General features: G+C 39.2%; 1 protein-coding gene across 7 annotated transcripts in view; it reads right to left on the bottom strand.

Annotated features, from left to right (window-relative positions):
- pot1 (protection of telomeres 1 homolog) overlaps window positions 1-12,881 on the bottom strand; it is a 268,174-nt gene extending 255,293 nt beyond the window's left edge. For 3 of the 7 annotated variants that reach the window (XM_048548939.2, XM_048548940.2, XM_048548945.2), the window contains exon 1: window positions 12,387-12,501. In XM_048548939.2, coding sequence (XP_048404896.2) covers window positions 12,387-12,413 — 27 coding nt within the window. In that variant the 5' untranslated portion in view covers window positions 12,414-12,501. Of the gene's footprint in view, window positions 1-12,386; window positions 12,502-12,803 lie in introns of those variants that run through there. The other 4 variants (XM_048548943.2, XM_048548946.2, XM_048548944.2 and 1 more) reach the window with 3 other exon arrangements.
- Between the last annotated feature and the right edge of the window lie 649 nt (window positions 12,882-13,530).

Raw genomic sequence — 13,530 nt, 5'->3', positions numbered from 1 at the left:
CTCCCAACAAGTGCCGACTCCACATGAGTGGACACACAAGGCATGGCTATAGTGGGGAAATCAAGAACTGTGGGCGTATTTCACACAGAGATCACTACAATGGAAACATGACAAAGTAGAATGAAATTGACGGAGAGTATAGAAACTGAAGCAGACAGAGCCCGATAGAATACTTTCAGACCGTAGTAAGAGCTGAAGTTTCATAATTTAAATTGTGGATCTGGTAAGAAGAATTCAACAAAGACAGCAGACTCAAGGCTTTAGTTCAGCAACTCATGGAAAATCACAAGCATTGTGTGTTAGGCAGAGAAATGTATGAAATCAGACTTTCTGCCCATGAGAAGGCAGGAAACCCATGTAACTGCAAAAAAATACATTTAAAAAGCCAAACATGCTTAAACAAGCTTAAAAGCTTTAAAGAGGTAAGATTGCACTGTTGTTATACTACATAGTTCAACGTCTTCAAAACAAGGAAAACAAAATATCAATGCTATTTTCAGAAATTTTTAAAAATCTTTCAGGTAAAGAGATTACAGCAGCATTGAAATACTTTAAAGCTTTTAAATTCTGCAGTAAGAAGGATAAATATCATATTAGAAAGATATAGCAGGAGAAAAAATATTACCTGCAAGATTTAACATCAGGCTGGGGTCAAATGAAACAGAAGGACACAGGATTCGACATTTCTCAGGAAAAAAAAATCTTAAATTGGAGGTAATTTTGTATCTTAATAATTAAATCACAAACTAAACAAATGCACACACTATTATATTCATTACAACCTGTGGTTGACATTGTAAATCAACAATACATTACAAAATAATAGTTTAAAGAGATCTACAGGCTTTTGAAAATTACTTTAATCGAGCAACAACAAAAAATTCTGAGTAGAGCAAGATTCAATTAAAATAGTTCAGCATCCAAGGAACTCCACAAATTCATTAACAACCTCTATAGAGTAGCATAAAACTGTGACCCAGAAAACACAATTCAAGAAACACAAAATTATTTAACAAAAACAAACAACCGCAGATGCTAGAATTCTGAAACAATACAGAAATTTCTGAAGAAACCCAAAATCTGGCAGCATCTGTAGAGAGAAAGCAGAGTTAATGTTTTGGGTTCAGTGACCCTTCTTCAAAACAGATCGCAGCTAAGAAATCTCAATAAAAGTTTTAAGGGTCACTGGACTCTAAACATTGCTACCAGACCTGCTGAGTTCTCCAGTAATTGTGTAAGACAACTTTTTCTAATGCTGATGAGTCTTTGTCAGATTTATTGCAGTCCAAAGAAGATTGGACTTTGGCAAAAGATATTCGGGTTCTGACGGAAGCAGAAACATGGAAGAATTTGATTTGAGTTATTGTTGTCATATATACCAAAGTAATGTGAAAAGTTTTGTTTTACGTGGAGTACAGGCAGATCACAACAGACATTCAAGGGCATACAGATCACAGGGTGTTCAGACAGGGTGAGGCATATAAGGTTACAACTAGACAGGAGATGCACAAAAGCAAGGTTAACATTAGAACTTAGAACATAGAAAAGTACAGCACAGTACAGGCCCTTCGGCCCACGATGTTGTGCCGTGGAATATTCCTAATCCAAAAGTAAAATAACCTAACCTACATTCCCCTCAATTCACTGCTGTCCATGTGCATGTCCAGCAGTCACTTAAATGTCACTAATGACTCCGCTTCCACGATTACCACTGGTAAACTATTCCATGCACTCACAACTCTCTGGGTGAAGAACCTCCCTCTGATGTCTCCTCTATACCTTCCTCCTAACACCTTAAAACTATGACCCCTCGTGGCAGTCAATCCTGCCCTGGGGAAAAGTCTCTGGCTATCAACTCTATCCATGCCTCTCATTACCTTGTACACCTCGATCAGGTCACCTCTCTTCCTCCTTCTCTCCAGAGAGAAAAGTCCGACCTCAGTCAACCTCTCCTCGTAAGACAAGCCCACCAGTCCAGGCAGCATCCTGGTAAACCTCCTTTGCACACTCTCCAAAGCCTCCACATCTTTCCTATAATAGGGCGACCAGAACTGGACACAATATTCCAAGTGTGGTCTCACCAGGTTTTGTAGAGCTGCAGCATAACCTCACGGCTCTTAAACTCGATCCCCCTGTTAATGAAAGCCAAAACACCATATGCTTTCTTAACAACCTTATCCACTTGGGGGTGGCAACTTTGAGGGAGCTATGCACTTGAACACCAAGATCCCGCTGTTCCTCCACACTGCTGAGAATCTGCATCACTTCGCATTTATCCAGGTTGAACTCCATCTGCCATTTCTCTGCCCAGCTCTGCATTCTGTCAATGTCTCGCTGAAGCCTGCAATAGCCCTCAATACTATCAACGGCACCTACAACCTTTGTGTCATCAGCAAACATACTAACCCATCCCTCAACCTTCTCATCCAAGTCACTTATAAAAACTAAAAAGAACAGAGGCCCAAGAACAGACCCCTGTGGGACATCACTCAGCACTGACCTCCAGGCAGAATACTGACCATCTACAGCCACACCCTGCCTCCTGTCAGCCAACCAATTCTGAATCCAGACAGCCAAAATCACCCTGTATCCCATACCTCCTGACTTTATGAATGAGCCTGCCATGGGGAACCTTATCAAATGCCTTGCTGAAGTCCATGTACACCACATCCACTGCTCGACCCTCGTCAACCTGTCTCGGGACTTCCTCAAAGAACTCAATAAGATTTGTAAGGCATGACCTGCCCCTCACAAAGCCATGCTGACTCCCTTTAATCACGCTATGCTTTTCCAAATAGTCATAAATCCTATCCCTCAGAATTTTTTCCAAAATCTTGCTGACCACAGACGCAAGACTGACTAGTCTGTAATTTCCAGGGATTTCCCTATTCCCTTTCTTGAAAAGAGGAACAACATTTGCCTCCCTCCAATCTTCCGGTACGACTCCCATGGAGAGTGAGGAAGCAAAGATCTTCGCCAGCGGCTTAGCAACCTCCTTTCTCGCTTCCCGGAGCAACCTAGGATAAATCTGGTCTGGCCCTGGGGACTTATCAATCTTAATGTTTGCCAAAATTTCCAGCACATCAACTTCCTTAATCTTGATCTGTTCAAGCCTGTTTTCCTGCTCCTCAAAGTTCTCATTCACAACAAGGTCCCTTTCCTTCGTGAAAACCAAAGCAAAAAACTCATTTAGGGCTTCCCCTATCTGCTCAGACTCCACACACAAGTTCCCTACGCTATCCCTGATCGGCCCTACCTTTTCCCTAATCATTCTCTTATTCCTCCCGTTTCAGTAAAATGCCCTCGGGTTCTCCCTAATCCTTCCTGCCAAGCCTTTTTCGTGCCCCCTCCTGGCCGCCTTCAGTCCACTTTTGAGCACCTTCTGAGCAAGCCTGTAATCCTCTAATTAGAGTTGAAATTAGTAATGAAATGAGATTTAAAAGTGTAGAATGGTTCTAACAAATACGATAATAAGATCTGCTATCGAGAGCTTGCAGAGAGGCACTCAGTATTGGCACTACCTTGAATCTTGAAGAAAAATCTGTAGGGGAGAAGCTTATCAAAGGGGAGTAACAATACTTGATAAAGATCACCACTCTAAAGACAAATGCAACAAATCAACACAAAATGAGTAGGCCAAACAGCATACCGAGTGAAACAAAAAGAGCTTCCAAAGCATAACCAGTTATTATGAAAGAATGCTTTATCTGTAAAATCAAAGGTCACTGCTGGAAGATGTGCAAAAGTAGAATGCAGTTTAAGAGCAGGTTAAAAAGTCAGATGTTTACTCAAAGATGTCAATGTGACAGGATTACCATCACCAGATAAGATGCCCAATACATTCCTAGGGGAAAGTGGTGATCCAAATGACTTGAGTTTTACAGGACCTGTTTAGATCATTGGCTATCTAATTATTTTTAAGCTTGATACAGGTGCACGTCACCATTTTGTTAGATCAAAAACCGTGCCTTAGAGAACAGACGTTTCAGCTGACAAAGGTGTGACTGCAAGGTCCAGGTGGCGTAACTTGCAAGATTAACAGGTATGCTACAAGATGCTCCACCACACAAAGTGCATAAGAGTGTTGAGAATGTAAATGTGATTTACAATCAATATTATTCATTTTTCAGCCTGCACACCTGTCTGTATCTTAACATCCTCGAGAATGCAGGTGTTCAACTAGTTCCAAGGCATAACAAACAAGTTAAGAGAAACTATGTTATGCCATGTCTATTCAAAGAGAAACAAGTGAGGGAATAATTGGAACAAAAACAGCCTTGTTGGCAAAACTCAATAGGTCTGGCAGCAGCTGTGGGAAGAAAGCAGAGTTAAGGTTTCGAGTCCAGCGACTCTCCTTCAGAACAGAATAACTGGTCTGCGAGCAACCTGTTGTCATTCAACTGGTCGAGGGTAAGTGGTAGAAGATTTCATTGAACCTCTCGGGCTCATAGCAGAGGCCAAAAGAAACAATAGTCTATTATGACTATCTATAATGCGCATGGAGAATTGTTTAATGAATCAAACAAAGAAGGAAATCTGTGCACTTATAGCAACGATAGAGACATTTTCCATTCCTATCATCGATGAAGAATCTTCAGGTGACAGAAAACAGCACAATTTGTCAGCAGAAGCAAATACTGACAACTGAAATGAGCAGTATGACCTACTTGAGATCATTGAGGAATCATGTGTGAATAACTTCAATTTACAAAACCATTTACAGAACAATTGTTCAAACAGATTTAAATGTATTGCTTATTAGCTTATATCATAAGTTCATGATGAACATTTTGATTTTATCAGCATTATCGCTGACTGTCATTGATGCTTCTTAACTTAGAAGTAATTCCTCAGTACCCCAAAGACTAAAGGTTGAAAAATATCTGGTTGCACTAGTAAACAGCCAGAGGGCAACTGAAGATATCCAATCGAATCAAGCTGAAGTAAAGAGTTTTCATTCTTCAACACAGATCTATCAGCTGATTTAGCATAAATATTATAAAAAATGGAGAAAAGCTATATAGGACTATGGAAGCCAAATATCCACGATTCAGTGCACAGTCAAACCAAACCTACCTGAAATTGAGGATTATTGAAAAGAAATTGAGGATATTGAAAGAAGCAAATTCTTGTTTTCACATGTCCATTCAAATGTAAGTTTTTTTTTGTTTTTTTAAAAGATGATCAAATGTTTTAATTCCTACAAAGCAGCCTCTCTGGAACTTAAAGTCTATCCCTTCGTTCATTTTTTTAAAATATTGTTCATTTTAAAACATTAATAATATTTTTTCTTGCCTTTCATCTCTGTCAATCCCATCTATCTTTCCTTCTCTTTACTATGCTGCACAATACTGGAGTGAATTAAATGTCCTAACTCCACGTGGCTCTGAGAGGACACTTTAATCCAACTGGCAGAGGAAGCATACTGCTAATACTGTTCACACTACTAATACAACTCCCGGTTTCGTTGACATGGAGCTACGCTGGGTCAGGAACCTGATGTATGGTCCAGATGGCTCTAAAAATGATGAGTGCCAAACAGCATTCTTTTGCTGCCGACCACAGAATTCAATACATTATCTGTGCGAGTACACTGAATTTCTCCAATTAGAAGTGAAAAGCAAGGATCATTAATGCTGGATAAACAACTCGAGTTCAATGGTGCATGCTAAGATTATTGTGTAACAACCAGCAGTTTGTGGCAAGGAGGGGATATCCTGTGAGGTGTAAAACACAAGATTCAGCCTTTTGAAAATGACAGCTCTTCCAACTCCTTGCACATTTCAAGATATTGCTGCATTTGCACGATAATTGGAAATTAGGCTCAAACCAGAACATCAAGGATGGCACCTTACAGAGTACTAATAGTGAAGAGATTCACATTTCTACAATAACAATCAACCACTCCAGCCCAGAAAGCAGAAAGTAAACTGCGGACTTGAGTTTTTTTTTAAAGTTTAATTTTTTTTTAATTTCAACTTTGAAATTTTTTACTTTTTCCTCTTATTTCTTGTCGCACTCTCTCTTCATTGGCCTTCTCTTCCAATCTTTTATTTCTCTTTCTGTACCCAGTTTAACACATGGACCCTCCTTCCCTCTCCACAATTCTTCCATTTCCTTCTCAATCCTTCAATCTCAATGCGTGTAGTCACAGGCTGTTGATTCTGATGTTTACTTCAATATTTGATGCCCATGGCCCTCCCTGCTTCACAATCATTGCTCCAGCTAAACTGTCCACGATAGTTAGAATGGTGTTGTGATGACGTTCTGCAAAATCTCTCTCTCACTCAGTCACACGTAAAGAACTTCACAAAGTGCCACATTTTGAAAACAACAATCACATATAAAATTTTTTTTTTTTTACAGGCAACATCAGCTTAATTGTAGCACACTTCCAGCAATTTGCTTCAATATGCGTGTGGAATGACTCCTGCAAGGAAGCGGTGGGTGTGAGTACAGTTACAATGTTTAAACAACATCTGGATAAGTACATGAATGTGAAATATTTGGAGGGATACGGGCCAAGAGCAGGCAGGTGGGACTGGTTTAGTTTGGGATTACAATTGGCATGGACCAGTTGGACCGAAGACTCTGTTTCCATGCCGTATGACTCCATAATAGGTTGACTGGAAGGTTAAGGGCATGACTGAACCAAAGGGACCAACTAACGAAGCAACAGCAGATGTTATGGCCTGTCCAGCCTGTACCGCCATTCAATATAATCTTGGCTGACCTTTGTCTCTAAATTCCATTTACCAGTCTGCTCTCAACATCCCTTCAAACCCTGAAATACCTAAACTACAATCTCAGCCTTAAACTAATAAATGATCTACAACCCTCTGAGGAAAGAATTCTAAAGGACTCACAACTATTTCAGGGAAGAAATTTCTCAGCTCAGTCTAACTGTAAGGGGCAAATTATTTAGGATTAAAGTTTACATTCGAGACTTCCCAATCAAAAGAAACAATTTCTCAGTACCTAACCTGCGGAGACCTTTCGGAACCTTGTATGTTGCAATATTTTTAGTTTCCTTCTCCTCGACAGCACAGCATTTCGACCCCATTTACTCAGTCTCTCAACATAGGACAACCCCTTCAATCTCGACATCCAATGCAAGAATATCCTTCCTAAAAATATGGGAGACCAGAATGGCACATAGTATTTCTGATGCAATTTCACCAAAGCCCTGTACAATTACAGCAAGACTTCCCATCCCAGAACCTAATCCTGCGGCAATCAAAATAATTTGCCTTGCTGACCCCCGGTCTGAAAAACTCCAGCCAATACTTAAAATGACTCATTATCTTTTTAGAGTTATAGTAATTTGCAAAATTCCTCAGACACACTTGCAAGGAAAAGCTAAATTCACCATTAAAAATCAAGTGTTTTTAACAGAACTAAGTTACAATGACAAAGGAGAATGGAAGGAAATTCAGATCAATTTACAATCTATTCCAATGTATAAGTCACTTTTTGGCACAAAAAGCAATTATCCAATAATTAATTAACCAAGGAAATTGCAAAAAGATTTAAACCGTAAAACCATTTGATTGGACTCATCTCAAGAGACACAGACAGCACCTCAAGAGTTCAGATGGTAATTTTAAAGAAAGGTTTCTACAAGCTTATATTTCCTCCAAGACTCATTCATGCTTGCTAAACTTCCAGAGTCATGGGACATAAATTTAAATGAGTGTTATAAGCACTTCTGTTTATCACCAGGTATAGTGAAGTGTAGATATCATTTTACTACGAAACTGTCGGGAACCATTTAAAGGAACAATTCAAAAGTTTCAACAAAAAATACAGTCCATAGAAAAACTCAGAAAAATATCCATTTGTGGCTTTCTAAGGAGGTTAAAAAAAATCAATAATTTGGAGGACCGGAGTATTTTCTAACTCAACGAAGGAACGCTAAAAGTTGATTTAAAAGGGGACGGGAATAAAAGAATAAACCAGCCCTTGCAATGTGTAATGGAGAAATTATCAAAGACAGTGAGGAAATGAGACATTTAACAGCTTTTATCCTCTACAGCGAAGACAGCGACAAGTTATGCACCAGAAATAGTTGATGACCTAAGACTAATATGAGTGAGTAAAGTCAGAAAATTGATATCAGCAGAATCAGGAGATGCTCTATGAACCAAAACCTGACAAATTCAGGGGATTGTAAAAGAAACAGCAGAGATGGTGGAGGCACTGGCTATGACCTTCCAAAATTCCCTAGATTCTACAATGTCCAGCAGGCTTGAAGGAGGGAATCAGAAAACAAGAAAAATACAAGCCAAATAAGTCTTATCCCTGCCATCAAGAAAGTGCTAGAATCTAGTATTAAGGAAATCCTAACAATGCACAAAAAAAACCACAGCATGAAGTCAACAAAGATTTATGCAAGGAATACAGTATTTGAAAACACTCAACCTGTAACTAGTACAATAAATAAATGAGAACCAGTAGATCTGGAACATCTGGATTTCGAAAATACATTCAATAAGTTGCTATACAAAAATGTTAAGACACCAGATGGAGTTGAGATTCATATTTTAGCTAGAGCATTGGTTAACTGACAGGAAGTGGACAGTTGTGAATAAAAGATGCATTTTCCAGTTGACAGACTATGATTAGTACAATGCCACAATGATCAGTGCTAGAATCTCAGCTTTTTACAAGTTACACAAATGATACCAAGAGTAATGTAGCTCGTTTTGCTGACATTGAAAAGCTAGATGGGAATGTAAGCTGTGAGGAGGACACAAGGAAGCTACAAAGAAATATAGACAGCTTAAAATGAATGGGCTAACAATGGCACATAGAGAATAATGTGAGGAAGTGTGAAGTTATTCACTTTGATTTTAAAAGTAGAAAAGCAGAATTTCCTTTTAAAGCCATGAAACTTGTAAATGTTAATGTTCAGAAAAAACGCTGGTATACTCGTAGAACAAACACCAAGTTAATGTGCAGGTACAGCCAAAAAATAGGAGAACTAAACCCAGAAGATTCTTATTGCGGGACGGGAGCACAAAAACAAAGAAGTCTGCACAACTGTACGAGGCATTGGTGAAAACACAGCTGGAGCACTGTGTGGAATTCCAGTCTCCACATTTACTTAAATGTTCCATACTCGTACTAGAGGCAGTAAATAAAAAGCACACGAGATCAGTCCTTCGGTTGAGAGGGCTCTCCTGGGATGACAAGCTGATTAAATTGGATCTATATTCCCTGCCATTTATAAGAATGCAGGTTAATATCAATCAAACATTCAAGACCATGAAGGGATTAACAGCATAGCCTTAGGCTCGGAGAATCTAAAACGAGGGGGCAGAGTTTCAGGATAAGCGGGGGGTAGGGGGGGGTTTCATTTAGGACTGGATTAGGAGTAATTTCTTTAATCAAAAGGGAGGCACTTTTATTTTAATTCTCCACCTGAGAATACTGGATGCACCATCCTTGAACAGATTCAAGGTTGAGACAGAAAGATTTTGAACCTCCAGGGCATCATGGGATATGGGGTACGGGTGGAAAGGTGGAGTTGAAGCCAGAGTTCATTCAAGATCACGGGGCATATTGTTTTCTCTTGTCCATATTTCCTACTTCTAGAAATAAATCAACATACACTAACTTTTGTTCATTTATTTTCAGGATATAGACATTATTAACCAGGTTAACATTCACTGCCCACCCTATTGCCCTGAAAAGGTGGTGCTGAGCCCCTATATGTGACAAATGGGAAAGGCTTGATATGATTGAGTATTCCCAGTATAGGACAGAGAGCAGTCAATTACTCCAGTGCACTACCAAAATCACCATGATCATACCAGAGATTTCCTTTCTTACTGGGTATTAATGAGCTAGTTCTTCTTTTGACTGACAGCTTAATCTTCACTTTTACTGCTGTTGGTTTTTTATTTTTATTTCTTTAAAATTGATTTCAAATTGTGGAATTACAATTGAGAGATCTGAACTCATGTTCTCTGGATTACTATTCTGGTTGTGTAACCACGTGTATCTTTTACAATATGCTTTCATATTCCGACTTCTTCACCTTAAATAACATTCAATGCCATCCTTAGTATCCCACCTATTGTCTTTTAACCATTTCTATTAAATACAGTTTACATAGGTTGCATCTGAAGAAAGCATCTTAAGATAAATTTGAAAGGATAAAATCTTTAAAAATTGTGTTGTATGATTGTCTTTATAGTTCACACAGTTTGGCTTTATCACACAATAACCATACCAATTTATTAAAATTGTCAGAAGAACATTGTAACAATATAATTTCACATTTATCAACTATCCTGCTAATGACTTCTACCCTTTCATTGGTGTAATAAACTTGCAAAATAAATTAGTGATTGAACCCGCAATGATAAATATTGCTTCTCAATGTATCATGCCATTCAACACCATACAATTAACATGTAAATGGTGAGTATCCAGAAAGCGATCTATTTGAATAGCTTGTTTTTCATCAATACAGATATTGCTTTATCAAAACAATTTTTAATGGTGAAATTGTATTCCATAGACATCCAAGTTAAAGTAGACATTGCAACTGAACTCAGAAACTCATATGATAAACTTATTAGAACAATTCGCTCAAATATAAACCAAATCTTTATTTTGCATCTTCCAGTTAACAATACTGAGATTAGGTCAAACATTAAGATGTGATTCCAGTCATCCCAAGCTCCGTTTCTGCACAAACTTACCATGCAGTATATTTATAACTTATCATACCCAATTGTCATGGCTATTTCTCTCTGTACAGGAAGTAAACAAGTGGCAATAACTTCAAATTTTGGCAGGTCATAAAGAATAATAATCATAACTCACTTTCAGATCAAATTAGCCTGAGTGAAATTTCTGAGCTGGCCATTTGTTGAGCACCTGAAATATCAATAGGCTCATCAATCCTGAATGGTCATTATTTAAAACTAATAAATATGCAATTTTATTTTAAATAAACTTCCTTTCACTTCTTCATTAATCACAATGAACAATGCATTGTCCAACTTTTTCCCTTCTGCAAATGAGCAGATACCTAACGAACTTTGTCACAAAACTGGAAGGTGACAGAGTTAGAGATACTGGTGACAGCTACTACACTCATCATCAGCATACCCGACCCAAACAATATGAGTCAGTTTATATCTTACACAGGTACAAAGCACTCAAGATGATAAGGGGTGAAGGAAAGAGGAGTAATTCCCCTGAATATCAAGAAAATCCTACTAGTATTGCAAACAAACAACATGATGCAAAAGTGATCCACGAAAACAGGGTTAGAATAACAGTTTTAGGAAACAACACACATCAAAATAAGGAGAAAGAGCTATCCCTTGTATAACATTGTTCAAGGAAACAGCCATAAGTGGAAAATAAAAATTATGGGGCCAGAAGGCATCAACTGGTCCCATACAAGCCAGGGATGACTAAACTTATCAGCTGCATCAGGGTGAGAAACAACAGTCTTCCAGCTAGACTTTGTTCAGTTGACTGGGGATAATTTAGACCAACTGTTGTAATAAGCATTCGCCTTTGAAGATTTATTATGTTTTAAACAATTTATGCAGAAATGCTACATTTTGAGTGCTGGAAGATCAAAGTAAAAGTGCTCTAAAACTCAAACAGGATAACAAGGTAAGTTACTGAAAATGTTAAGCGTGACCACTGGATAACACATCTGCAGTAACTGCAGGGGATATTTATTACAGCATTGAGGATGAAATTGCTACAGTTCTAAATTACTCTGATAAAAGCAGCGAGTTTTGAAGTGAGGGCATATCTTACATGTGATTAGTTCAAGGTGAACCCCAGCATGAATCTTAGCAACAAACAAAAATGAAAAATTCTTGCTATCTTTTAAATAAATGGCTGTCCCTTTATTTGTTGCTTAATTGATAGTATCTTTGATCTCTTGGTCTTTTGCTGCTTTATAAAGTCGGAAAAGCACTAAAGCAACCGTATTGTCTGTTTGTGAAGCAAAATCTGATTCAGAAAGCGTGCAGATTGCTCCCTTCACCATCTTGACTATTAAAACTGATGAGCGCAGAGATAGCAAGTATACTATGAGTCCTAAAGAATAAAGATGAAACAAAAACAGGCGGTGCAGGTTTACTCTGAATTCGTGTGCATGTGGTCGCCAAGAATGATTGCTTTCCGCTCTCTCTCCGCACGTTTCTTCACGAAAGCGATATTAACACAATGCAGATTCCTCCACTTACAGCAACAATGCTATCCCTACATTTCACTCCCTTTCACAAGGGGGAATAACTCGGGCCCCGAAGCAGCTTTTCTGCGGAGGCTAATGTCAAGCTGCGTGGTTTTACGTTAAAGATTAGCGTGGTGCTATTTACACATGTCCTCTAACTCTCTGTACTCACATTGAAAACAACTGCCCGTGTGTGCATTTTACACACTAGCTACGCGGTTGTAACTGGTCCAGTTTAAACTGTAATTTCCAAGCACAGTGCATGTTTTGGACTTATTCAGTCTTTCCTTTTCCCCGAGTCCCTACTGGCTCATCAGACCCAATACCCAATTAGGACTCGGAGCTGTTCGCTGCGCACGGGATATACATTAACTTTTTTTCTACAAACACTTCCCGTTGCACATATTCCTTTCGTCACTTGGACAGGAATTTTCCTTTATCTTTGTTTTTAGGGCTCTTGCGCGAACTGACTCAATGGTTTAAACCATTCTCCTAGGAAACAGTAAAAGCGAAACTGGAGCTTTATCCATAATGCACGTCAAACCAAGAGCTCATCCCCCCAACACCCCCGCAACATTGTAGGACTCACCCGCCTGGTTCCTGTCTAGCAGCCGCTTTCCAAGCGGAGGGGGAAAAGGGAACCCGGAAGCGATCTGTTCATTCAGAGTCAGACACGTGTTTGTGCAGCAAGAGGAGGGAGCTGAGATATGAGAACGGTCTGAAATTGCATAGAAAAAAGAGTGTGTGTTAAATTACTCCGTAAACTGAGACAGAGAGCTGCTCTGACTTATTGAGATGGAGAGAGTGCTATATTACTCCGTGAACAGAGACAGAGAACTGCTCTCACTTATTGCACTGGAGAGAGGGCTAACTTACTACAGAGGCAAAGAACGTGCAAAATTACTCCGTAAACAGAGACACTACACTAGAGAGTCAGCGAACATGCTAAAGTACTGTGCACATAGAGAACGTGCTAATTCATTCTGTAAATGGCGACGGAAAAACGTCCTGACTTAACAGCAGTGGAGAGACAGTGTGCTAAAGTACTCTGCAAATAGAGACGGGGAGCTGCCCTAGCCTGCCATACATTGGGGAGACAGAAAGCTGTTCTAACCCACTGCAATGGGGAGAGAGAGAGAGAGCTGTTCTAACCCACTGTGCAGTGGGGAGACCGAGAGCGAGCTGTTCTAACCCACTGTGCAATGGGAAGACCGAGCTACTCTAACCGAAAAGGCCATAAAAATAAAACAAAGAACTGCAGATCTGAAACAACCAAAAATGGCAATTACTGGAGAAACCCAGCAGGTCTGGCATCA

This window comes from Stegostoma tigrinum, chromosome 18 (assembly GCF_030684315.1).
Source record: "Stegostoma tigrinum isolate sSteTig4 chromosome 18, sSteTig4.hap1, whole genome shotgun sequence".
NCBI classification, from domain to species: Eukaryota; Metazoa; Chordata; class Chondrichthyes; order Orectolobiformes; family Stegostomatidae; genus Stegostoma; species Stegostoma tigrinum.
Note: the sequence above shows the minus strand (reverse complement) of the source record. Positions and strands in the feature narration are given on the sequence as shown.